Here is a 27,245-nt window from a genome sequence, read left to right on the forward strand (position 1 = left end):
ACAATCAGTTTATTGCTATTGTCAATGAGGGTTCACAGACTGGGAATTTTTCTCGGTGCAATCGTACAACATGTAACGAAAGGTAATGACGATAATAAAATGCAAACTACAGCGCTAGAAGTTTGCTTTTAAAGCGCCATTGACTGCAATGTTACCAAAGATTTCACACGGATGCATAATGCAGGGTCTCTTCTGGATCACCTGTTCCTGGTAACATCCCCGTCATTTCCTGAAAATTGCATCCAGATCCGTCCAGAACTTTCTGAGTTGTCTTGCTGGCGATTACATGAGCTCCGCCGAGGCGGCGGTAATAAGACTGTTTTATTTAAGGGTCAGTGATGATGTGTTCTTGATATTTAATCCTATTGTGTGTTGTTGAGAATTTCTTCCATATGGGATCTCATAAAGTCTTAATGTATTTGAATTGGACCCAGCGTATCAGTAATTGAGAGTGATCCTGTGTGGGGTTCTAAAACACTGTTACCTGGGGTGAGATGGGGCCCTATGATGCACTTTAATATCTGTGTTAATCTATTTGAATGAATGTAATCTGTTGCCAGTGGTCCTGTTTGGAGTCCTTGGGTTGTGCATTGTTGGGGAGTGGCCTCTGTTCTATAATGAATTTGAATGTGTGTATTAATGTGTTTGAATTAATAAAATTGGTTGAGAGTGGCGTATATTAGGGGTCCTTTATAATCCCCTAATGATCAGTCTTTATTCTAAGATTGTATATCCAGACGTGTTAAAATCTAAAAGGGAAACAAGGTGCGTGCAACAAATCAATTTTGACACATTCCCACCACTATAAAAGTCCATAGAAGTTGAAAATACCAGTAAAACGAAGCTTGATAGTATTTTATTTTCTGCTAAAGTTTTATTTCAACATTATTTTCCAGTGTTTGGGGTTGTGAGCGCAATTCCTTCAACCAAAAACACGTTTCGGGTCTGTGACTTTAGCAAGCGTTCAGGAATTACAACTTCAAATATGGCCGCGCCGGTTTCCGGTGTCGCTTCCGAGGCACTGCTGTTACGACACTTCCGGTTGTTGCTGTTTGCTTTACGGCAGTTGTGACAAACCAAAGTGTCGCCCGCTCGTTGCAGGCTAATTTATGAAGCTTTGAACCCGAATCCGGTAAAACGAGACGCGCAGGAACTCCGGATAACTTCGTTTGTTGACGGTACCGGGAGGGAAACGATGACGCGACGGACAACACGTTCCTGACGGCTTTCGTTCCTTGTGCTATCCGACCTAGCTACGCTAATTTAGCTAAGATAAGTTTTGTCAGCTTTCACTACTGCGGAGTATGTTTTGAGCGCGACTTCCGGCTTCCTCCGACCCGGTTCCGCGTCGTCCACCCTCGCGATGTGGCTCCAGCAGCGACTCAAAGGGCTTCCGGGCTTGCTGTCCAGCAGCTGGCTGCGGCGGCTCCTCGTCGGGCTCCTGCTCTTCCTCGTGTTTTACTGGTATCTGGGGGCGGAGCGCAGATGGAGGTTCTTCGGCGACTCGGACATGCCCGGGGGTTCGGCCGGACAGTGCCTGCTGTCGGAGATCCACCGGTGGGACGCGCTCGTGGATCGGGGAGAGGGCGTCTACAGCTCCCCCCGGGAGCGACTCCAGACGCCGTTCGTGTCCGGAAATGGCCACATCCTGCTTGACCTCGACTCGAACACGCTGTGGGTCGCCTCGTCTTCGCGCTCGGCTCCGGTCCACCAGACCGAATACTCCCCGAGACTTGGGATCCACCTGGAGGGGACGCGGGAGGAAGCTCAGGCGACCCTGCTGTGGTTCCGGAAGGGCTCCGTCCTCTCGGTTCGCTGCGCCTCGGCGGCGGCCCCGCAGGCCCCCCGGGACTGTGTCACCATCAGAGAGGAGTTCATCGCACACCGGAGCCGACCCAACGTCTTCCTCCAGAGGATCCGCATCAACAACCCGTCCCCGAGGGCCGCCACCTTGGACGTGTCCCCCGAGACTCCCCGGGACAGCGGGTTCTCCTCCGGCGTGGAGACGCTGGAGTCCAGAGAGGTGGTCCTCTCCTCCGGCAGAGTGCCGCTGGAGGAGAACCGCGTCGTGTTGGTGGTGGTGATCGCCAAGAAGACCGGCAGCAGGATCCAGGTCGCTGCGAAGTCCGACTACACCGACCACGTCCTGTCGGTTGTTCGGACCTCGGAGCCCATCGATCCTGCTCGATCCGAGGAGACGTTCGGCGTCCTCAGGGACGGAGCGAGGGAGGAGATGGGCGAGCTGCTGAGGGACAGCGTGGACGAGCTCATCGTGGACCACCAGCAGGCCTGGATGGACCTCTTCATCTCAGGTGAGCTGGAGTTCGGTAGAATCCAAACGGTCTTCACTTTGATGCCTTCTGAACGGGATTTCTTTTTCCCCCTCTTCTTTTTTTTAGCAATAGTTAACATTTTGTCTTTCGTTGATGACTTTCATCGTTAAAGTTTTTCGCCGGATTCCTGCCTCCACCCTCTGGATTTATCCGGGACTCGAGGGGGACACTGGCTGCGTTACCATGGACACAATGTCCTTAATCCGATCAGAGTTGGGATTAAAGTGACGATCGGATGCACCGTGTTCATGGGCCCAAAAATATTGATCCGATTCGGACTTGCGTGTTCGTGCATCACACTTTCGATCGGAAGAAATTATTTTTAAATGCGCAATTTTACCAAATGTACCGGAAATGGTAGAAGAAGAAGCCGTAGCGACTTCCGTTGTAAACAAAACATGGCCCCGCCCCTTTCTGCCTGAAACTTCAGCGTTATTTCGTGCATTTTTCTTCCTTTAACGTCTCCAGCAACGCGTTTGTCTCAGATACTGAGACAAAATAACATTCTCTGATTTTCTTATTTTCTTAGAAACATCCTTACTGGAGAAACGGGAGTTCCAGACACGATGATTTTCTGTTCCTTTAGAATTCTTTGTACCATTTGGCTAATATTTGAGTTTTTTTATTCATTCATTCATTCATTCATTTTCCAACCCATTTGTCCGTTAACGGGTCTCAGCATGGGCGAGAGGCGGGGTACACCCTGGACAAGCCGCCAGGTCATCGCAGGGCAACACAGAGACAATCAGCCACACACACACGCTGAGTTTTTTTAATGTTCTGTTCATGAGATTAAGATGAAGTTTCATTGTCGTGACGTTTCACACTTTTTACACTGCAAACACAACAAATGAAATCACACTCATGCACAGGGAGGGGCCCCAGAGCAAGCGGAGCGGTGCCTTGCTCGAGGGCACCTCGGCCCAAGGCCCAACCCGCTTCTGTTCTTGTTCTATTCAGACGATCGATCGATAACGATTCTTTGTTCTCTCAGGTGTTGAAATGAGAAAGATCACAGACTCCCACACCCCATCAGGCGTCACGGTGAACACCACCCTCTACTACATCCTGTCCTCGTCCGTCGCCCCCCTGCTGGACCAAAGACTGAGCGATGAGGAGCGTGGCGGTCTCGAGTCCAGCCTCAACTACGCCGACCACTGCTTCAGCGGCCACGCCACCATGCACGCGGAGAACCTGTGGCCCGCGCGGGTCGGCAGCACGGCTCAGATCCTGCAGCTCTTCACGTTGTGGACTTTGACGCTACAGAAGCGGGGCTGCAAGGTGCTGGTTGCAGCGGGAGCGCACGGAGCCATGCAGGGCATGGTGCTCAGCTTCGGCGGCCTCCAGTTCACTGAGAATCACCTTCAGTTCCAGGCCGACCCGGACGTGCTGCACAACAGCTACGCCCTGAGGGGGATCCACTACAACCGGGACCTGATCAGTCTGGCCGTGCTGCTGGACCTGGAGGGGACGCCTTTTCTTCACCTGTCGGTGAAGCCGCAGGACCAGCCGGTGAAGCTCTACGCCTGCGAGGCCGGCTGTCTCAACGAGCCGGTGGAGCTGACGTCGGAGGTCAAGGGGCACACGTTCCCTGTGATGGTGACCCAGCCCATCACGCCGTTGCTGTATATATCCACAGACTTGCGCCACCTGCAGGACCTCCGTCACACTTTGCACCTCAAGGCCATCTTGGCCCACGAGGAGCACATGGCCAACAGGTACCCAGGCCTGCCCTTCCTCTTCTGGTTCAGCGTGGCCTCACTCATAACGCTCTTCCACCTTTTCCTGTTCAAGCTCATTTACAACGAGTACTGTGGCCCCGGTGCCAAGGCCCTCTTCAGAAGCAAGGTATAAAGAGCCGTGATAAAACATGACTGGGATGTAAAAAAAAAAAGATCTTCCATGTTCTGCTCTTTGTTTTTGCCTTTTACGTATGTGTCGTGGCAAATGCTTCCTCTCTCTGTCTCTCTCTCTCTCTTTCTCTCTCGCACCGTTCTCCTAACAAGAGTTTATTTAACATTTTTTTTGCTTTGTATCACGGGGGGGGGGGGGGACAATACACATTAAATAGAGCACATTTAAGAATAGCTTCATTGCAGATCACTGACGTAGGAGCTACAAGTCACTCCCGTGTTTACAGTTTAATAGTGGAATGTCCAACGACACAGTAAAAGGAAAAGCAAGCACAAGTTTTCTGTATTTCTACTGCACTCCTCTGAATCAGCACTCATACGGGACATTTCTTTTTTTATTTTCTTTCATTTCATTATTGTGTAAAAGTTAGTTTTCAGAGGAAATCCACCCGTTTGTAACAATGATGTTAAGTCCTTGTCTTGAGGTGTTCAGAGAACTGAACTTAAAGCCACCTTAAATGTTTGAAGTTGACCACTATTAGAGTACAGTATTGTGTAATTGTGGTATGTCCACGGCTAAAGACGCAGCGGCTGTCACTCATTCCTGCTAAGGGTTTCTTGTTGTTCCATGTAGCGACGGCTCTAACGTGCAGAGCGGCGGCTCTAGCGTGCAGAGCGGCGGCTCTAACGCGCAGAGCGGCGGCTCTAACGCGCAGAGCGGCGGCTCTAACCTGCAGAGCGGCGGCTCTAACGTGCAGAGCGGCGGCTCTAGCGCGCAGAGCGGCGGCTCTAGCGCGCAGAGCGACGGCTCTAACGTGCAGAGCGGCGGCTCTAACGCGCAGAGCGGCGGCTCTAACCTGCAGAGCGGCGGCTCTAACGTGCAGAGCGGCGGCTCTAACGTGCAGAGCGGCGGCTCTAACGCGCAGAGCGGCGGCTCTAACCTGCAGAGCGGCGGCTCTAACGTGCAGAGCGGCGGCTCTAACGCGCAGAGCGGCGGCTCTAGCGCGCAGAGCGGCGGCTCTAGCGCGCAGAGCGGCGGCTCTAGCGCGCAGAGCGGCGGCTCTAGCGCGCAGAGCGGCGGCTCTAGCGCGCAGAGCGGCGGCTCTAGCGCGCAGAGAGGCGGCTCTAGCGTGCAGAGCGGCGGCTCTAGCGTGCAGAGCGGCGGCTCTAGCGTGCAGAGCGGCGGCTCTAACCTGCAGAGCGGCGGCTCTAGCGTGCAGAGAGGCGGCTCTAGCGTGCAGAGCGGCGGCTCTAGCGTGCAGAGCGGCGGCTCTAACCTGCAGAGCGGCGGCTCTAGCGTGCAGAGAGGCGGCTCTAACGTGCAGAGCGGCGGCTCTAACGCAGAGCGGCGGCTCTAGCGTGCAGAGCGGCGGCTCTAGCGTGCAGAGCGGCGGCTCTAACCTGCAGAGCGGCGGCTCTAACGTGCAGAGCGGCGGCTCTAGCGTGCAGAGCGGCGGCTCTAGCGTGCAGAGCGGCGGCTCTAGCGTGCAGAGCGGCGGCTCTAGCGTGCAGAGAGGCGGCTCTAGCGTGCAGAGAGGCGGCTCTAGCGTGCAGAGCGGCGGCTCTAACGCAGAGCGGCGGCTCTAACGTGCAGAGCGGCGGCTCTAGCGTGCAGAGCGGCGGCTCTAGCGTGCAGAGAGGCGGCTCTAGCGTGCAGAGCGGCTGCTCTAACGCGCAGAGCGGCGGCTTTAGCGTGTCCTGCAAGGTGGTTACGTCTGTCTCACAACTACTTGTTTACACATGTGTGCGTATTCGTATGCTAGCCAAAAAGGCTTCGTCTGCTCTTTCCTGCTTCCTGCATTTGGATGTTTCGTGTTGCACGGTGACATTCACACTTTGACTCCGTAATGCTGACCTGATCGGTTTCAGCCTGTCATTTTGATCCATTCGTGTCTCCTCGGAGTGAAAACGGACTGTTTGATCATTCTAATCCTCCCTCTGACTTCGCTAGGTCGCCAGCAAGAACGAGGAGGAATGCTGCGCCACCAGTAACGCTGCTCAATCGTCGCGCTGCTAACGCGCACGTTGGGAATGCCTGCCAGTAACTCTCCTTGAGCTTCGGCGGCGTGGCAGATGCTAACACGGGCGCGCTGGTGGCGGATTACTTAATCAGCTGTTGTGGAACGACAACAACCCAAACGCCTGCTGTGAAGTGTCTATCGGTCTAATATTTGATTGTGTTGTCTGATTCTTTTGATTAAACACGCAGCAGCTGACGTCTTTCCACACTCCCAAAAATATGATCATTTGTAAGGTGTCAAGAAACACGAGCAAATGATGCAATGGGAAGGATATGAATCACAAAGTGCTTGCAAGGGGAGGCTCTGAAGAAATGTTCAAATATCACCAATTATAAAAGCCTTTGTGTTCTATTCTACGTCTGGAAACCCGAATTCCAGACGTAGAATAAAAACGTATTCTCTCCTGAGAACTGGCGACTTGTGCGAGGTGCAGCCCCCCCCCCCCCCCCCCCAGCGAGGATAGGATCCAGTCCCGAGGAGGATGGATTTATTGGGTCGCGACCCGAATACCAGTCGGGTTTTCATGATCTTGGGGAGAAGCCTTAGTTCCATCCACCGCTCAGATTTTAGATGCTAATCGTTTCGCCTTCAGTGCAACACGCGGACATGAAATGATCTCTCACAACTGCATGTCGAAGACTTGAAATACTGAACATTGAAATTGTCATTTGGGACAAAAATAATCACTCAGCGGTGGCATTTAGTTTAATTTGATCTTAAATATAAATTCTCACATCTCTTGATTCTCAGATCAGATCTGATCATTCTAAAAAAAAAAATATCAGCAATTTTTTTTTTTATATACAAATATAGTGTGTGTGTGTGGGGGGGGGCAGACAGTGAGGATTGTAAATCTGTGTTTGTGTTCTTTCTGATTCATCTTATATAGTCATATGATTATATGAAGAGGTTTTTTGTGTGTGTGTGTGGGGGGGGGGGGGGGGGCGTTTCTGAGTATCATCCATTCTTTGTATTACTTTGTGTGCGCCTTAATGAAGTTATTCACTCACACCTGAAGCCATGATCATGGAATGGTGTTTGATTCTGTCGGGTTTGTAGTGATGAAGGTGAAGTAAATGGACCTCTAGAAGTCCGACTGTTTCAGGTTCACTTGTTCTCATCGTGGGGAATTGGAATTAAAATGTTTCATAAATAGATTCTGAATTAATGAAAGGCAATTATTTCTTCCATATATTTCGGTTTCAAACAGCAATTTGTTTTTGACATTTTCAAGGGACAGTTCACCTAAAATGTAGAATTCAATAAAGTCTTCTGGTTCTGGTGTTGCTCTCGCTCAGGATCTCTGACTCCTTGTTTTGGTGTTGGAAAGTCAGGTTGTTGTTTCACAGCAAATTAATTACTTTCAGAATGTTGACCTCTGAACTCCTCCATTGATAACGGTCATGATTCTTTTTGGGCGATAAACCCTTGATACCGAGGACGTGGATGGCTGCATGATGGCCAATGTTTTACAGATACTGTACGCTGCAGAAGTACTAACGTAAACCCTTATGCTTAATCGCTTGATGATTCTAACTTCCTTATCCATTAATATATCGGCCTTTGTAAACAGACTTCTGTTTTAATGGTAATATGCGCGTCCGGAGAGTCTCTCTGCAACGTATCAAAATGTGAGGTCAAGCCAGCGAGCGCTCGGGAGCTCGGTCTCTCGAGGCCAAAAGGTGGCGTCCCACCGGAAGTCAGAGGACTCAGTGTTAAAGGCAGAAGCAAACATTTATCAAATCCAGTGTGTGTGCTCAGATTCATTTTGTGCACAGCGATAATTAGGTGTGAGTTTTCTCTTGCGTCTTGCTTCGAGAGCTCACGGATGCAGACGTCCTGGCGCTCCAGGCACCCGCCCCGGATGCTGCCCTCCTCGGCAGACACTGACGCAGCCTCCGAGCGTGATCGAGATAGTTTGCGTTTTAAAAACATCGAACCTGTAGGAAAGATCTCTGTTCGATTTGATTTTTATTGGCCCCCGTGGGCTAGATTAGGGTTGATGGACTCATCAATAGCGAGATCAGCTTATTTTGATGCACTTTACCCCATCTTTTGAAAATGTACAGTAAATCAAATGAAGATTTAAGCCAGAGTGAATTTATAAGATATCTACTTAACCCAAGGGTGAAGCACTAATAGAGTTGGGGGTAAATACAGTGTTTGACATGCAAACATAATTCCTTGTGTGGAAACATGAATGGCTGAAGGTGGCCTGTTATTGGCTGCTGGTGGGGAAACATCCCAGTCAGAGGTGCCCAAACTGTTCCACGGGGGGGGGGGGGCGAGACACTCCAGGTTTCGTTTTCCAACCATCTCTCCAGCAACTGATCCCACTAATGAGTGCCTTCAAATGGAAGGAGGTGTTGATAATGTCGATATTTCTTCTGACTCCTGTAGCAGCATGCAGCGATGTTTATCTCCTCCGTTCTTCCACAAAAATGCATCAACACCGAATAAAAAAAAACTAAGAGCGCAGAAGGTAAACACTGAACAGACTCGGTCCGGCTGTGTGTTTTGGGTTTGATTTATCCCAGCACTGTAAAAAAGTTTAAAACCCACAGAGTGCATTGTAACGAGCCCAAATACAATTCCATGACGTAAACAGCACAACAGCTGAGAGACGTCTGAGCCTTAGTCTAAAATATGTGCAGTAACATCTGATGAGGACCTGCTGGGACCTGCTGGGACCTCCAGACCTGCTTAATGCATCGATGGGACTACAGAGTATTTGTATTGACCTGTGCTTACTGCTGCACATTGCCAGTGACTAGCTGGAGGAGAGCCTGCCTGCAGTAAACTGAAGCTAGTTAAAGACTACCTGCGGTCCACCATGTCCCAGGGCAGGCTAACAGTTTATCCATGTTGACCGTTGAGATGGAGCTCGCTCAAAGACTCGATTTCAGTGACATTATTAATGACTTTGCAATCAGGCTTTAACACTTTTTTTTTGTGGAGTGTAGTACTTCCTGATTGTGAATTGTTAATTTGATGGCTTGAATCAATAGAGGAGGCTGAAATATGCACTGCTAAACTAATGTGAGAATTAGAATCTGAGGGCATTACATTACCCAGCAGATGATTGTGGTCTTCATGAATAATCAACTGTTCGTGATCAGCTAAATTTGCGTTCAATTTAATTGAAATTGGTTGTGAAGTTTTATATACTTCAGTTTTTGTCATTAAGAGTAGTTTTCACATTTCTGTTGTGTAGATGTCGTGGAGGATTATTTGGTGTGGGTTGGGGGATGGGGGGGGGGGGGGGCATATGGGTCCTGCTTGTCCCGGACCCCAGCAAGTCTGTTGACGGCCCTGGATGCATCACCAGCACATAAACAGACCAGGCACAAACTCACAACGACAGACAGTTTGGAGTTTTCAGCTGACCCAAATGGCTTGGCTTTGGAGGTTTGAAGACGCAGAGAACCTGGAGAGACACAGGGAGAACTTAAAAACCCACACTGATGGGACTTTAACCCGGAGCCTTCTTGCTGTGAGACGATAACGCTACCCACTGCGCCGCCGTGCTGGCAGATCAGGACATTTTGTGTTTACTCTGCACGATGCAGACTCACGTTGTTTAGCTAGTTTGGGTATTAACTAAGCAAAAACCTCTGGAGAGATTTTTGAGGATTCAGGATAATTCTTTTGGATTTTCGAGAGCATTTCTCAACATTTTGCACGATGGCGTGGAACCGAGTCAGCTGATGTCCAGGTGGTGAAGGTGATTTAAACATACGTCGGACCATTTAACGTTGGTGGAGGAATGCCCTCGGTTGGTTGCCGTGGAGACCCATGTTTACAGCAGCTTTCAAATTGCATTAAAGAGACAGACAATCATAAGCCTCACTTGAAAGAACAGATGGCTGTTTTAATTGAATGCTTTTGTGGGACGCATACATTCCTGTGGCGTCTTCCCAGAACACACCAAACTCGTTTGGCAACTTCCTGTGAGACACGACTCTCTCGGGACATTTATGATTATGAATTAAAATGGTTACATGTTCTTCTTTGCTATGATCAATTTAATTGTTTTTGACACATCAATAATGAGAAGTCCTTTTATTGTGCCACACGATGACATCACTCTTGACTCCAGCTTGTTGGGAACTATTATCTTTAAAAAACTGCAGAAAAGGTTCTCGTCGAATTGTAAACAAGGAACAAGGATGTCATTCCTGATACGATGCCAGTAAATGCTTTGTTCACGTAACCGTCTGCATTTTTCCGGGCTTGGGACTGGCTCAAGGAAGACACTGCCCCTGCTGTGGTGTAAAAAATGAGGAAGTCACAGAGCGTTTATAAAAAGAGAAGTTACAATCTGACACAGTCAAGCAGGTACAGAGCTGCGCAGAGTCACCTCCAGATCCGCCGAGCGCCGCACCAGGTGAGATTTGTCTCGTATGATTTTGACATTGATAATATGTGAATCACACTCAGGGATCAATCTAATAACATGTTAAATGTCAGATAATAAAGTCCAAGTTCTGCTCTCCTTTAGTACCCATGGATCCGGCATTCCCACTCCACCAGGCTCCCATTCCACAGCATCTACCGGGGCTGTTTGCTCAAGGCCGTTCTGAGACTAACCTAAAGTTCATTTGTCACTTTATGAGCGAACCTGGTCCACTTCCAGTTTCTGTAAACGAGGATTACGTCCACAGTGCAGACTGTGAGTTGCTAACTGTCATTCTGCCTGCACAGTGCAACGTCGAACAGCTGCGGCTCCGCATCTATGTGCAGGTAGGCGGACCTCACTGGCTCTATTTCAGATCCGTATTTTAGATTCTGGCTATATTTGTGATATGAAGATGTGACTTTGCTGAGCACTAAAATACATTATACAACAGATATTTGTTGTATCCTTCCTGTTCTCACTACACACCTTTAAATGAACCGAGAGAAAACTGCTTTTCAAACTCAGGAGAAATAAGAATGTCAGGACTTCACCACTAAATCATTTCAAGGATTTTAGAATGTAATAAATAGCTTTTAATTTAAAGACGGCTACCGTTTGTCATAGGACAAACGGTAGCCGGTTTGTCCTATGACAAACGGTTTCCTCTGTAAATTCACCGTAACCGTAAATTCACAGATTGTATGAATTTATATTCAGCCAGGGATCAATGTATATCTTTCTTCTCTGTTCAGGCCCAGAAACAAAACTGCCATCCAGAGCCAGTCGCGATATTGACCCCAGAGAAGTACACTCTGATGTACTCCAAGGGGCAAGACTGGTACGAGGCTTACGATGACTGTCAGATCATTCGAACATTGGACATCCCATGGTCATGCGATGAGTCTGGGTACCTGTCAGCACACATAGTGGTGAAGCCAGTGGAAGCATTTGATTCAGAGGAGAGGAAGAAGCAACAGCGGTGCCTGGCTTACCTGATCGGGTACAGTCTGAATACAGAGACCTCTGACAGACTCGGCGAGGTCACATTCACCCGCAGGAAACTCGCATCTCCCAGAACGCAGGAGCTGAGGAATCGGGAAAGCAAGTTATACACCACCGAGCCTTGGATTACATGTGCTCCCCTTCCATCGGACCTCGAGGATCACCTCAAGAGGAAGCTCTCTGTTTTCTTCTACTACAGGGGCCTGATCTGCTTCAGCATCCAAGCAGATTTTAACGCAAAGCCCAGTGATCTTCTCGACAGTTTCCAAAACGTGGCAACAGAGCAGGTGATCGACTGTGACGCTTCTGATAAACTGGTCCTGAAAGTCTGCGGGAGGGAAGAGTTTATATCTGGAAATCATCCCCTCATTAGTTTCCTCTGGGTTCGACAGTGCATGAAAGACAACAACAGCCTTCACCTTTTTGTTTTAAATGTGTCAGAGCTTGTTGACGAGACTGTCAGGTTCGTGGACTGGCCGCTCGTCGATGGTTCCAGTGGTCAGTTCAGCTCCCATGACGATCTGTGCCTGGAAGGCAGGGATTTGGAGGACATCGTCATGATATCCTTGAGGGACTGCAACAGAAACCTCAGAGTCAAGCTGCTCGGCTTTGACATCCCGAAGGTTCCAAACAAATGCCACCAGTCGGTTTACGTGAAGGTCTCTATACTCTATGGCAACAAGGTCTACACGTCAGTGTCCTCTTCTGCCAAGCCCTTTTCAGATGAAGTGTTGTGGAACGAGTGGCTGGACTTTGATATTCTCCTCAGGGATTTGCCACGAGGAGCAAAGCTTGGTTTCACTGTCATTGCTAACTCCGGCGAAAATCCCCCAACAAGCAAAGAGTCCAAGACATCGTCGTCGTCCGCGAGTAAAGCGCCAGAGCTGCAGAAAGGGAAGGGGAAGGTTCTCTACTTTGTCAATTTCCTCCTCATAGATCACAGGTATGGTTTTAATAGCAATCGTGATTCTTGATGTTTTTTATCAGTTTCATTAATCAGAATCAGAATACTTTTACTTTTTATTGGCAAGTTTGAGTATATTTAGGGCAGCACAGTGGTACAGTGGGCACTTGTTGCCTCACAAGCAGGTCGCAGGTTCAAATCCTCCGGGCTGTCCGGCTTGCTCCCACTATCAAAAACAAGCAATTTAGGCGATGTGGTTACGCTAAACTGTCCGTAGATGTGCATGTGAATGATTGTGTGTGTGTGTGGCCCTGCGGTGAACTGGCAGCTTGTCCAGGGTGTAGCCCGCCTCTCGCCCGTAGGCTGGTCAGATAGGCTCCAGCAACACCCGCAACCCGGGTTTCAGATAACGCGGTCAGGAAAATGAATGAATGAACATTTTATAAATGTCATCACTAAGGTCTCTACTACTCTTCAGAAAATAATCAATGTAACTTTTTAACGATACTTATGTTTCAGCAGTAAATGACCAATCCCTTCAAGTTGTGATTAGTTCTCATGAATTGTTCACTCCTGCAGGTCAGTCCTCAGCCAGGGGCCCCACACCCTGTACATGTGGCCCTTCCCCGATGTGGAGGAGATGACCACCTATGAGGCAGACAAGCTGTCCTCTGCTACTAACCCCGATATCACTGATTCCATGGCCATCAGCTTCATCCTGGACCGCTACAGCTTCCCCGTCGTTCTCCCAAACAGCCTCAGCAGTCCGGTCTCCAGGTTCAATGCGGCCCAATCGTCCTCGACCCAGGAAGCCACCCCTGTGAAGCCTGTGCAGCGCCCACTAACTGACAGTGTAATTCACACATCCACTGACCTCTCCGCCAAAAGGGCTTGTTTCAAAAGGTTTCGGGAAGAGAGCATCCTTTACGCCTCCTATCTGCCCCATTACCTACGCAATGTGAACTGGATGAACCACAGAGATGTGGAGTATGTTCACTGGCTACTGGGGAACTTTGATCCAGTGGAACTGGACATAACGGTGGCTCTGGAGCTGTTAAGCATGGATTTTCCTGATGAGGTGGTCAGAAGAGTGGCAGTTGTGAGGCTGGAGAGCCTGTCCAATGACGACCTGTTGAAGTATTTGCTGCAGCTGATGCAGGCAAGTGTTTGCCTTTAAACAGACAAAGGTTTATCCTGCTAGTTGTTGTCTTAGTGCGCTGGAGGGGTTTACGGTATAATAAGTCATTCATTAACTTTAAACTGCTGATAAGACTAATTCTTCTTTCCTTCCGGTTCGTTCACATAGACTCTAAAGGTGGAACCTTACCATGACAGTTTCATCGCGCGTTACCTCCTCCGAAGAGCTCTGCAGGTGAGTCGAGCACCGTCTGAGGGATCAGCATGAAGGGAGATGCACTCGACCGCCATTTCATTTCCTCCAGAGGAACTCTCTCGAATGAAATGTCCTGCAGTTCACAGACTGGCGCTCTGCTGATCGCTCAGCTCAAACCTGTTTCAGTTGATATTAAAGGATATTAAAAAAGATAATGATTATTTTAATCCGTGTTTCTATTCATTAATTGAGTCATCCTCACTGCTGAAGATCAATGGCCAAACTGCAACGTGCCTTTGAAATTGTGAAACGTGTCAGTGGGCAGGTTTTGTTTAAAGCAGGTTTAGGGGACAGAAGAAAACAGAAATGTTCCAAGAGGCGGAGCTTCGCTTGCCTTCAGTGTAGATTTTACTTTTTAATTAAGAAATGCCCTTGAGCTCTTGTTGTGCTGTCAGAGGAGCGTCCCCCACTCCTGGGACCATTTCATCTTTTTGGTCTGAAGACTGTAAAAATCATTGAATGTTTCACATGTTCGATTGATATGATGAATGTTATTGAAAGTGCTCTAATACTTCCAGCCCCGCTGCTGGCGTGTACACGATTAAGTAACCCAGTTGTGTTTCACTATTCATGTTTGACACCTTTGTCTTCTTTGGAAGAAGGCTCAAAATGACTAAACGTGTCGCTCCCTCGCATGCAGTCGCATCAGCTGCTCCAGCATGAAAAATAAATCAGTATTATTTTACATTGATACTGATTCTGACCTTCAAATGACCTTCAAATGACATGACAGACCCATGGTTACATTTGTGCTTGTGACTCACTGATTTCCTCACTGCAGAGCAAAAGAATCGGCCACTTCTTCTTCTGGTACGTCCGCAGCGAGGTGGCGGGCGGTCCGTACTTCTGCCAGCGCATGGCTGTGATCCTCGAGGCCTACCTGCTGGGCTGCGGCCAGGCCATGATCAACAGCTTCACCAAGCAGGTCCAGACGGTGGAGGCTCTGCATGAAGTCGCTCTGATGGTCAAAAGCCTCTACGCTGAGAAAGCGGACGCTTCTTCTACAGGTGGAACACATTTGTGTATCTTTCTATCACAGAATTATAGTTTACTGTGTGTTGTGGAAAAGCTGATTTTGCTTGATTGAGCTGAAGAAATAGCAAATTGCACCCAGTCTGGTTCGGACAGCACAGACTGCAAACATGCTCATAGAGAGTGGAAAGCAAAAAGAACTAATCTAAAGTCAGGCAAACTGGAAGGGACTCGTCTATCTGTGGCCGGCTGATTACCAGCAGGTGTGGAACACTGAAACAGTCAGTCAAAGACGAGTCGTGCTTGCGTGGATGCTTGCATGAACATGCAGAGGTGATGCACAGCTCGCGCACGCCGACGAGGAGGAATGCAAAGACACGCCGTTTATCCCTCCTCTTGTTTCTGGACTTTGCAGGCGCTCACATCTTGGAGGAAGCCCTCTGATAGGTTGTTAAATGGATTTATCTAATCTCTGCTTTGTGTTTCCGCTGCACCAGTTGCTGAGAAGCTCCAAGAGTATCTGAGAAATTGTAATCTGCCGAACAAATTCCTGCTGCCTTATGACCCCCGTGTCAAAGCTGGACGGATCCTGGTGAGCCGTGCTAATGTTGCCTCTTTTATGTAGAATGAGTGTTGAATGTGTTTTTCACCTTTTCTTTGTGTCTCATAGCTGAGATTGATGCTTTATATCGAAGCCCTCGTTAAATAAAGACGTCTCTCGTCAGAAAATGGATGGATGGAACTCAAAAACTGTTCAGTCATTTTTCACTCTGATTGGTGCACAGAAACTAAGGGTTCCGTCTTTTTGATAGAGTATAAAGCTCCATCACCGTGGTATTAAATACAAAACGCGCCAGGTTACTTTTTCTACCGGCAGCGCAGAGCCGTCTTGGCCCGCCGCCATTTTGTTCTGCTTTGGTTTCCCCTTCCGGGTTAACTTTTATTGACAAAGGTCATGGCTCCACCCATTGACCCTGGTTACGTCATAATACCTTCAGAGTACACAACATCGCTGCCCACCAGATGGGGCTGTTCTTCTCAATTACCGTATTTTCACACCCATAGGACGCGCCTAAAAGTCTTAGATTTTTTTCAAAATGTGCCGTGCGTCCATTGGTCAGCCCGGCCTATTTGTTGTTGTAAGGCGGACTCAGTCAGGCGCCTCGCGGAGTGATACATGCCGATGCGCTTCACCATAGTAAACCATTATGGCGCTGGTGAAGCGGCTGCTGGTCCCGCAGCAGAACACGGGAATAGAGCAGCAGAGCCCGGCATGTTTGACGGAGATCTAGCGCAGCTGTTCACTACAGAAACAGAGGATGAGGACTTTGATGGGTTTGATTAATGAGTCTGTTTTGCTCCGGCTCTATTTTTTAAAACGCGCACTAGTATGCTTGTTTGATAGATGACGATTAAAGATGTGAGGACCAAACTCAGTTTTGCTCCTGCTTTATTTTGCGCACCTATCATGCCGGCGCCTTTTGATCCGCGCGCCCTTTGTACGTTTGAAATACCGAAAAATCAGCTGTTAATGAGACTGCGGCGAATCACCAGGTGCGTCATAAGGTTGTGAAAATACGGTACAGTTTAGGGAAATGGAAATATTTAAATTATTCTAACACTTTTCTAAAGTCACACATGCTTGTGTGTGTGCAGCTTGAGTGAAATCGCTTCAAAAATGTAATAGAACAGACAGAGATTTAGATTTAAGGTCTTCACTATTCAGTTCCACAAACGTGAGTTGTCTTCATATCTCATTGTCCAGCTAGACAAATGTAAGGTGATGCCCTCTAAGAAGAAGCCCCTGTGGCTGGAGTTCTGTCCCATGCCGTCGCCCATCCCCAATACGCCAGTTGGAATAATCTTCAAACAGGGCGACGACCTCAGACAGGACATGCTGATCATCCAGGTCAGGAGCGTTTTACGTGTTGTCGGTCACTGTGTTGTTTTTCGCTGTAAAGTGACACCAGAATCTGTGAATCTTCCTGTTCAGTCGCTGGTGTTGATGGACTCCATCTGGAAAGAGAAGTCTCTGGACCTGAACCTTATTCCATACGGCTGCATTGCTACCGGACACAATGTTGGTAATGCCCAAATAATCTACTACTACTTCTACTACTACTACTACTACTACTGCTGTATTTTCTGCTTGTCCCATCAGGGGTCGCCACAGCAAACCAACGTTCTCCACTTTACCCTGTCCTTTGCATCGTCCTCCCCAAAACCAGCCACTCTCATGTCCTCCCTCCCACGTCCATGTATCTTCTCCTGGGTCGTCCTCTCCCCTGTTGTACATACAACATACTGTATTGACCTCTGTCCCCAAAATCCACAACAACTAGCGACACCTAGAAGCAGCTCAATATGACAGCTCACACGAGCGTGGGGGGGCAGCAACCCTGCACCTGAGTCTTAATGACTCGTCTTTGTTCTTTGTAGTATTCACTACAGGTTTACACACACACACACACACACACACACACACACACACACACACACACACACACACACACAAAACTCTGATCACAATATAAGATGTGACCAAATCACTGAAAATCCAATTATTCATTTTAATATATGCTAACCATTGTTTTTGGCTTGTGGTGTTCAAAGGGGGAACGCACATAATCCAGATATACTGGGTTGTTAAAAAGTTTTTTTTATTTAACATGAACCTCAAGATGAGGAACAAACAAAATGAGCTGAGGAGACAGGGGCCAAAGGTCAAATAAAAAAAGTGAATAAAACATGGATGCCAAAACAAAGCACAGCGATGTGTCGACTTCAATACGGTCAATCCCCCAAATGATATAAAAACAAAAACAAAATCTGTGTCTTTCGGTCGGCATCGTCGCAGTTATTATATCCTTGGGACATTTTAAAGCCAGACCTGCTGCACTTAATATATTTTATGTTAATTTGACATTTTGATGGCCCATGTGAGGTGATGTAGTGACTTTCATCTCGCTTCTCCTCCACAGGTATGATTGAGATTGTGAGGAATGCAGTCACCATCGCCCAGATCCAGAAGGCCCATGGAGGGTCGATCAGAGCCTTCAGAAACGATGCCCTGTCTGAGTGGCTCCATTCCAAAAGTGACCACCAGGAAAGAGTAAGAAAGATGGGTGTTAAGTTCTGCAGCCAAGTTTTGTACTTTAAAAATGAACAAAGATTCAGAACCTCTCATCGGTCTGTGCAGCTGCCAGAGGGCAGAGCTGCTTTTATACTGTGATTGATTTGATTTGATTTAACAGCCTGTCTGGAGACAAGACTGTAGTCCAGTAGATGTTTCTTTCTTTATTTCAAAGCCGCACAATACGGCTTGCTAATGCTGCTCTGGTTTCATTGACAACAGTTTAGCAAGATTTTGGAAAAATTTGTGAAGTCCTGTGCCGGATACTGCGTGGCCACCTATGTGCTGGGCATCGGGGACAGACACAATGACAACATCATGATCACGGACGAAGGTACGCAGTCAGCTTCTCGTCGCTGTTTCAACAGCCCTGAGCAAATGGGAATTGTTCCTTTATCGGCCAAAATGTTACAACAAAGTAAATATAACAGTCAGAGAGTGACTAAATTAGGGGTGTCAAATTATCGTGTCAATTGTGATGAATTAATTACAGTCATATTTAGCGCATTGTTTTTTTTAATATCGTTAATCTAATTTTTAATCTCTAATTTGACTGTTTCTGTATTGCTGTTTTATAAAATCCATTTTAATGCATTGGGCCTTTTGTGCTTGTTTGGGGTGGAATAGTCAGTGATCCCCTAAACTGAAGGAGACACCCCACATTTGGTCAGAGTAGCTGCAATATCCTCTGTAACCTACTAGAAGTGATTGATTGATGTTATTCCAGCACTTTATTTTGTGATGATGAACAATGTTATTTTTGATGTGCTAACTTAGAGCTCTGTGATTGATGGGTCTGTATTATTTTATATTATCTGAAGCAGAGGAAAAGCAACAAGTTCAGTGTTCAATACTTGGATTGCTCAGGAAAGCGTTCTGTTTTTTGACGTGTTAACTTACAGCTCTTTATAAGGACCTGATTTTATTTTCTAATTATTTGGAGGTTGACAACAGAACACAGCAATACTCGCCCTGGTGGTGGAAACTAAATGTTGCAGGCAGCAATTGGGACTCGTCGCAAATACAGCAGAATCTAAATGGCTGGACTGCACCTGTTCACGCCTGTTAAAAACAATAAATGACTTTATAAAGCTACTTTTTGTTATAAATCAATCTTTTGATCTGCCACAATAATGTAATGAATTTAAATGAAAATACCTTTAAAGGGCTTTTCTCAGCAAATTTTCAGTGAGATTAAAAAAAGAGATTAGATTAATTAATTAATCGCTACATTTTTTTAATCCCTTGACAGCACAAGATTAAATAATGATGGGTTGATTTAATTTGAAGGAATAGCTCAACAAAAAAAATACTACTACTACTTGGTGTGAACGCTTCTGTGTTTTCTCGGGCCTCTCAGGGAACCTGCTCCACATCGACTTTGGCCACATCCTGGGCAACACAAAGCACTTCTGCGGCGTGAACAGGGAGCGTGCACCGTTTGTTCTCACACCTGACTTCCTGTTTGTCATGGGCAGGGTCAACAAGAGCTACAGCCTCAACTTTAAGCATTTCAAGGTCAATATGAAATGTTATATGCTGTATACTTACATAATAAATTCTATGTGTATAAAAATAAGTAAACCCTTGCTGTTCGGGGAAGACGTCACAAGGATGGAAATCTTGTGGTCTTGGTGTGACAGAAAGCACATTGGACATTGGAGTTCTTGAGTTAATAGCAAAATTTAACTCTAATGCTAATTTGCATTGAAAACACGTATTTAAGATATTGTGTTTTAGTTAGTTATACATTAGAATGCAGCAAGAGTTCAAATCTTTACCAGGCAGCTCATAAAACCTTGAGGCACCTAAACGCAACAGTCCAAAGATTATGGTGATGATATGACTCCATGAACACCTGCGCCGAAAAATGGCATGGCATCACTATCAATATGAATTAATCCACTGTTCATATGAGATGTCTAAGAAATTATATCAATTAATTTTTGCTTTTCTTTCTTTTCTTGTTTTGTCTCTTTCCCGTCCGTCTCTTCTGTCGCACCATTTCAGGATACCTGCACCCAAGCATACCTCTCCCTGCGCACGCATTCTCGACTGCTTGTCACCCTTTTCTCCCTCATGCTGCTGACAGGAATCCCAGAGCTGAGTGCTGCAGAGGACATGAAATACCTGCGGGTGGCGCTCCAGGAGTCCCACAGTGAGGAGGCAGCAAAGGAGCATTTCCTCCAGCAAATCGTTGAATGTGAGAATGCGGGCTGGGCTGTGCAGGCCAACTGGTGGATCCACATGATGGCAAACAAGTAGACTGTCGAATTTAAAGGTCCCATATTCTACTCATATTCATATTCTGTGAGTCTTTGGTCAATAGCTTGCATGTTGAACATAAACAATGCAAAAATATTCAAAAATTTAAATTCACTTACAAACGCATGATCTTGATGCAGTACAGAGAGGGCGGGGCTTAATTATAATGGCCTATTATAATGGCTCAATATATATATAGATATATTTTGTAATTTATCCTATGTATGAGGGTTACTTAATTGTTTTGTTTGTTTGTTTGTTTTTGTTTTTTCATCTTCATTGTGTTAATTGTTTTTTTTTCCATTGCTGGTTGTCCAATAGATGAACAATAGCAGTTGTATTATGGGGGTGGGATTAAATAAGTTTTTCTTCTTCCCACTCCTTTTCAAGCACTATATAATTTATTATTGCTATTTTTGTGTACATGAACTTTGGTGGTTGTTTTGGACATATTTGTTGGGTTTTTGTTTCTTGTACGCAAAAAGGTATAAGTTTGTTTTGTTAATTTTTATTCTGCTTGAAACAAATAAATAAATAAATAAATAAATAAATAAAAATGGCACAATGATTGTGCATGCATGTGCACACACATCTTGTGCACATTTTCGGTCTGTGACGTCACAGTAAGAGAGATTTCTTCCAGAACTGTTTCTGTACTTGATTACAGAACTACACAAAATACGCAGGATTGCCTTGTTTATTTTGCTGTTTTGATAATGACCTAAAATCACCAAAATAGTGTAGAGACATGGGAAAAGTGAGTTTTTCATAATATGGGAAATATTCATGTATCACTTTCTGCTTTTGCTTTCATTGTTTATTCTCACTGTGTTTCTGAATTATTCTTACCTCTGCCAAGGTGGAGGTTATGTATCACTGGTGTTGGTTTGTTTGTTTGTCTGTTAGCAACATAACTCAAAAGGTTACCGACGGATCTTGATGAAATACAGAAAATGTTAGGAATGTTACCAGGAATAGATGATTTCATTTAGGTGATGATCCAGGAGAAATTATGGGTCACTTTGAAAGTTTCGTTAGCATATCTTTATCTCACCACCAAATGTCATCCAACTCAGATCCGGATTGTATGATACTGTCATGATCTGACTCCAGTCGGATGTTCATGCGCTGTCAGGGGAAGAAATTAGTAACTTGTTTTTGTCTTTTAATGATATTGAGTCCGCTACATCCCCTTTAGCTTGTTAGGGGATGAAAGTGGACTCTGGATGATATGCACTAGAGCAGGGGTTAGGAACCTATGGCTTGCGAGCCAGATGTGGTTCTTTTGATGGCTGCATCTGGCTCGCAGACAAATCTTTAATTATAAAAGAATTGTTTCGTTACACTCCTTTGCGCATGCCGAACCGGCAGCGATCATATCATGATCATAAGCCAAAAATAATCAAGCCAACCTTGGTACACAGGAATAGAGCACCCTTCACCAAGTAGACTATCCTCACATTTGGCACCCGCTGGTCATTAGTTGACACAGATGGCACCACAGAATGAGCTTGGTGATAGAGCTTGTCAACGTCTTCTTATAATTCCATCCATCCATTATCTTCTGCTTTTCCGCTTTGTGGTTCACGTTTGAAGCGGGAGCCTATTCCAGCTGAGTACACCCTGGACAAGCCGCCAGTTCATCGCAGGGCCACATATAGACAGACAATCATTCACACACACACACACTTCTACGGGCAATTTAGTGTAAGCAGTTCAGAGAGAACCCACGCAGACTCGGATTGGAACCTGTGGCATTCTTGCTGTGAGGCAACAGCGCTTACCACTGCGCCACCATGCTGCCCTGCCTCTACATCACATGTGTCAAACTCAAGGCCCGGGGGCCAAATGTGGCCCCCGAGAGCTGTGTGCAGACATGTGTTTTTGTTAAATGCTGCATCTGTCACATGTTCTTAACAGCCCACATGTGTTGGTTGTTCTGCAGTTCTGCCCCTCTCAACTGTGACAAAAGAGTTTTGAACAAAGTTAATTTTTCTATATTATTTAATATTTACTTGAATAAGTTTGATTATTGATCGATGGAGTAGTGTGGTTTTCTTAAACTAATCAATTGAAAGGATTTATGTTATAATAACAGCAATAATCTATCCATATATTTTTACAACTATACAATTGAATATGCAACGTTTGTAACTTAAGTAGTGAACTGATCAAACAGAAAAATTCAGCAACATGTCAATAACAATAGCAACACGCTGCAGTCAGGAAATCAATAATCTGCTGGAGGTGACTATTGAAAGTTATTTGAACTTTTTAGTTTTTCCCAGCATAATATGGAGCTCAGGATCAGCACTGGACAGCTCCATAGGTAGTCGGCTATATATGGAGCTGTCCAGTGCTGATCCTGAAAGTGACGTCTTTTCCGCAGCATTGACTCGGGGAATGTTCTTTATCTTTCCCACTTCAGTTGTTTTTTTTGGTTTCTGCATGTCCATGACAAGACAAGGTGGTGGCTTTTTGGTTTAGCTTTGATTTTGTATCGATTATCTTTGTTCCTGCGTGATGATTGCATTTGAATTGAACTTTTCCACATTATTAGATGTGTTAATTTATTCCCATCACAAACTTTGGTTCATACTTATGATTTTTCTCATTTACAGTTTGGCTTTATCTCTAACAATATTTAAGTTACAACCTTTTAAAAAAGTTATATAAAACTGAATATTTTATTGTAATTACTGTGGCGGCTAAAGAGATAAATAAAAAATAAATAGTTATTTAACAGCATGTTAAGGAGTAGTTACATTTATTTAACATTAAATGACATTACATTTAGTTACATTTTTACTGTGTTACGGTTTACATTTGGCCTTTGGAGGGCAAACATAATGCTAATGTGACCCTTGGAGAAAATGAGTTTGACACCCCTGGTCTAAATAGTTTAATCTACATACTTAATAGACATTTTAATTGTAATACTATTAATTAGTGGCAGAAACTGTACAGGCTTAAATTATTATAAAATTATTAATTGCCGTATTAATAATTTTAATCTTAACCAGTGTTTATAACTGTTTCATACTACAGTACATGGACAAAGTTGAACCTTCCTTTTTTCAAGAATGAAGTCAAACATTTGAAAAAACAAAAAATAAAACCCAGCCATCAGCTCCTCCAAATGTCTGCTTCTTTGACACAATTTCCAGCTCAGTCTTTTCTTCTGATGCTTCCACTAAAATATCGATTGATGACAAGCTCCATGTGCCTCGTTTTGATGTTCTTTTTTTAATATACTTGATAATGACTTTTGTCTCAACATTCAGCATGAGGTTGGAGTATTGTATCCTACTGAAAGCTCATTCATCATGAATGCTTGCTTGGCCAGTGGATGGCAGTAATAGACACGACATAAAGTTACACCATGAAAGTTCATATAACATTACACGAGGTTCACTGTGTGAAAGCAGGTCGGTGACCTTCTAAGACAGGCATACGTTTTACGTTGACATTTCAAGGACATTTCCTACTTTTTCATTTTTACATGATGAGTTGAAGTTGAATCAATAGCTGTCCTGAACCTCAGACCACGTGACTTGATTTGTCTCTGTCCTGAACCTCAGACCACGTGACTTGATTTGTCTCTGTCCTGAACCTCAGACCACGTGGCTCCGCTCCTCCAAGAGCCAGTCCGGGTTCCGTTCTGAAGTTCACGTGCGTGCAGATAATAATAATAAAAAAGAAAACCAGGCCGCAGCAGCTTCAGCGCTCCTGAGGAGGAACGAGTATCGCCTGGTGGGGGGAGCAGCGGGCTGGGTGTTTAACGGGGACTCTCACCGGTGCCCGTGGGCTTCGTGACGCACCGCCTCCCTGCGTCATTCAGGTGGAGCAGCCTGAGCCTCCGCGGGACGCTGTGCGAGGTGGAGACAGACAGGTGAGCCGGAGCTCCTTACACCTCTGCTAACATGTCTCTCAGGTGAATCCCGCTCACTGCGGTGACGTCCCGCTTTACCGCGTAGAAACGACCCGCCGCGTGTCTCCCGTGAGTTGAACGTGAAACCTCCCTGAAGCGCGCGGTTCTTATCGGGAGTCCTTTCCGCTGTTTGGTCGCTGTCACGTTGTCCGAACCGGCTGAACTGCCTGCCCAATTAAAGGAAAAGGCACTTTTGAGCAACCTTTCTACAACAAATCCGCCTCAGGAAGTCAAGAGATGTCCGCGTGTGTTCATCCTCTCAGATCAACCAGCAGCACAGATGAATGGAAGTCACGGCTCGGGTTCGGTTTTCTTGCTGCAGGGGGAACATCCAGCATCTGGTGACAACTGAACCCAATGACATACCTCGTGTACAACTGTGAGCTTGAAAATAGTATTTGTAATTATTGTTTAGGAGTATTATTTTTTGCAATCATTATTCCATTCAGGGTTTCTCTTTTATTCAATGAGGTCACACCGCCATCGGCATTTCGTTGGTTTTCCCGGCTTGTCGATGCATTCAGGCGCGCGTGTGGAGTTCGGTGTTCCCATGGCCTTCGGGGGGGGGGCTTAGTCTAGCTTTAATCAGCTGAAGGACTACGCCTCTCACCCTGTTGCCATGAGGAACAGCTCAAACTTCAAGGGTTAAGAGGATCCACGAGTTGTTCAGCCCAGATTAATGGAACTGGCCATGGGGGCGAGAGGGTCGATGGTTGGTCGCTGCTTTTCCTCTCTGTTGACAGCAGATTAACCAGGATGTTTGTTGTGATCAGATATTTTGATGCCACACTGTGCATCCTTACCCCTTTAATGCCAAATGTATCCTATTTGATAAACATGAATTTTGAGACTTCTACTTCAGAAGTTTGATTTTTTTTACCCCGAAAAAGCTGACAGATAAAAGCCAACACGTGCATCTGCATTTTCCATGGAAAAAAATTCAGATTTTGCAAAAGTTACATAAATTAGAGCACTTATATTAATTGCTTTTTATTTTTTTTGTCAGAACCTTCTGACACATTTGTCAGAAGGTTCCATTAATACCTTATTTTCCAAAACGTACATACATTAGAGCACTTACCGGTATATTAAAAAAAGTACTTTTTTTCTAAAAAAACGTTTTTGGACAAATTTGTCAGAAGGTTCCATTAAAGGGGACATATGATGAAAAACTCACTTTTCCCATGTTTCTACACTATTATGGTGATTTTGGGTCCTTATCAACCCCAAAACAGCAAAATAAACCATCCAGTCAATCCTTGGTAGTTCAGTAGCGCAGACACGGGGACGTCCACGCACGAATGTGAACGTACATTTTGTACACATTTTCCCCTTCTGCTGTCAGAAGGGGAGCGATTTCTTCCAGACGTGTTTCAGGAGGTAATTACAGACCTGCCCAAACTACGAAGGGTTGATTTGATGGTTTATTTTGCTGTTTTGGGGTTAAGGACCCAAAATCACCATAATAGTGTAGAAACATGGGAAACGTGCGCTTTTCATATGTCCCCTTTAACGTGTCTCACACAGGAAGGGGACATGCAGCACCAACCTTTTACTCTTGTCAGGCGGTTGAAAACAGCGTATTCAACGTGACTCTGTGAGTTCCATTGATGATGAACTGACACATGACACAAAGAAGAATGAACTGTTGCTTTGTTTGAGAGGCGCAGACATGCGCTTCTCTTTCGTTTGATAATCTCCAGATCAGGAGGCCTCCCTGAAGACTTCAGGTCGTCGGCCACCTTCCTCTCAATCAGTGCGCTTTTGTTACCTGAGCGCCTGTCTGGGCCCCTGCAGGCGAGGACACTCATAATCATGTCCCCTGACAGAAATAAGCCCTTTGTTCTCAGCAGACTGAACACACAGACTGACTCCCACTGCAACTCCTCATCCTGCCACTTTCTTCCTGTTCTGTAGAATTCTTTGGATAATGTAAATTAATGAGGCCAATAAAATGATAAATGTGGATCGGATTATGTTTTGTTTCATTATTTATGAAAAGGAGATTAAATTTTCAAGAACTTGGCAAATTTGGATGAAACTTGGTAGGAGGGTAGGATGTAGCCAAAATGCAGCTAAAGTTGAAATGGATCCAGATAAACAGATTGATTTAATAGATTTTTGTGGATTGCAAGGTAAGCCTTTGTATACATACTATATATCCAGTGTATACATATATAGACAGTGGAACCTCGGTTGTCGAACATAATTTGTTCCGTAATACTGTTTGAAATAAGAAATAATGTAAACGAGATTAATCTGTTCCTGCGCACCAGATAAACGCCCATTTACATGCCTACAGTTTTATTAATACGTAACTACGTGTATCTAAACAACAGATAACACATAAAAGTGTAAATTGAACGAAAAAAAAAAGCATAAATGTAAATTTGACCCAATCCTGTATCATTTCCATGCCGTTTTGGCTGCTGTGTGACGGCGTATGAGAATGGAGGGGAGAGTTATTCCTTTGAAAGAGGTAACTGTCCTGGGTTTTCCCCTTCTCTTTAGCTCAGTAGCCGTTAGCACATCTTTTTACTGCTACATGTCAGTCGAATCTCACAGTTTCTTCCCCTGGGCCGTATAAACCTTAAATAACAATTAAGCAAACTCCTCCACATCACCATCAGGGACTTATCTTAACAACTGTGTCATTTGTCACTGTGCACTTTAATAACTATCATACTTGAGTATTATCTGTTGTGTGTGTTTATAATGTTCTGACCTTGCAGTGCACTGCGCAGAGCCCCTTTAATTTCATTGCATCTAATGATAAAAAAAATTATATTCTACAGCATACCTGTCAACTAATACGGTTTAACGGTATTTTAATATGGGAAAATCTGATTTTTGAGCAGTACGGCGTGCTGTTGAAATTAGTATGGGTAAATCTGTAAATACGGGAAAATTTAAAATAAAGCAGGGATTCTGAAAATACCGGGGCAAAATGAAAAGCCGCAAGAGGAAATGTTATCACTTTACACTTCCGTTGTGCTCGGCAGCACATGCGCTGAAGCATTTCCGCCCCTTTTGAACTGC

The 27,245-nt window shown here is 45.5% G+C and overlaps 2 protein-coding genes across 2 annotated transcripts; both read left to right on the plus strand.

The window, feature by feature from the left end:
• Positions 1-1,363: 1,363 nt before the first annotated feature.
• On the plus strand, positions 1,364-7,150 carry kiaa2013 (KIAA2013 ortholog). The gene is made up of 3 exons (XM_068750399.1): positions 1,364-2,312; positions 3,328-4,181; positions 6,138-7,150. Exons 1-3 carry the CDS (start codon positions 1,364-1,366, stop codon positions 6,201-6,203), a joined length of 1,869 nt encoding a protein of 622 aa, XP_068606500.1. The 3' UTR covers positions 6,204-7,150.
• Positions 7,151-10,713: 3,563 nt separating this feature from the next.
• On the plus strand, positions 10,714-20,314 carry si:rp71-17i16.5 (phosphatidylinositol 4,5-bisphosphate 3-kinase catalytic subunit gamma isoform). The gene is made up of 12 exons (XM_068749050.1): positions 10,714-10,950; positions 11,359-12,551; positions 13,092-13,671; positions 13,819-13,884; positions 14,687-14,912; positions 15,375-15,469; positions 16,643-16,786; positions 16,871-16,961; positions 17,859-17,989; positions 18,233-18,344; positions 19,371-19,528; positions 20,021-20,314. Exons 1-12 carry the CDS (start codon positions 10,714-10,716, stop codon positions 20,273-20,275), a joined length of 3,288 nt encoding a protein of 1,095 aa, XP_068605151.1. The 3' UTR covers positions 20,276-20,314.
• The last annotated feature ends 6,931 nt before the right edge of the window (positions 20,315-27,245 follow it).

Source organism: Brachionichthys hirsutus, chromosome 2, assembly GCF_040956055.1.
Source record: "Brachionichthys hirsutus isolate HB-005 chromosome 2, CSIRO-AGI_Bhir_v1, whole genome shotgun sequence".
NCBI lineage: Eukaryota > Metazoa > Chordata > Actinopteri > Lophiiformes > Brachionichthyidae > Brachionichthys > Brachionichthys hirsutus.

What these genes read in the sequence shown, in the direction of transcription:
- kiaa2013 (XM_068750399.1), top strand. Translation starts at nt 1,364, where the DNA reads ATGTGGCTCCAGCAGCGACTCAAAGGGCTTCCGGGCTTGCTGTCCAGC. An exon ending in GATGGACCTCTTCATCTCAG is followed by an intron (nt 2,313 to 3,327) that starts GTGAGCTGGAGT and finishes TTGTTCTCTCAG; the next exon opens with GTGTTGAAATGAGAAAGATC. An exon ending in AGGCCCTCTTCAGAAGCAAG is followed by an intron (nt 4,182 to 6,137) that starts GTATAAAGAGCC and finishes TGACTTCGCTAG; the next exon opens with GTCGCCAGCAAGAACGAGGA.
- si:rp71-17i16.5 (XM_068749050.1), top strand. Translation starts at nt 10,714, where the DNA reads ATGGATCCGGCATTCCCACTCCACCAGGCTCCCATTCCACAGCATCTA. An exon ending in GGCTCCGCATCTATGTGCAG is followed by an intron (nt 10,951 to 11,358) that starts GTAGGCGGACCT and finishes TTCTCTGTTCAG; the next exon opens with GCCCAGAAACAAAACTGCCA. An exon ending in TCAAAGCTGGACGGATCCTG is followed by an intron (nt 15,470 to 16,642) that starts GTGAGCCGTGCT and finishes CTCATTGTCCAG; the next exon opens with CTAGACAAATGTAAGGTGAT.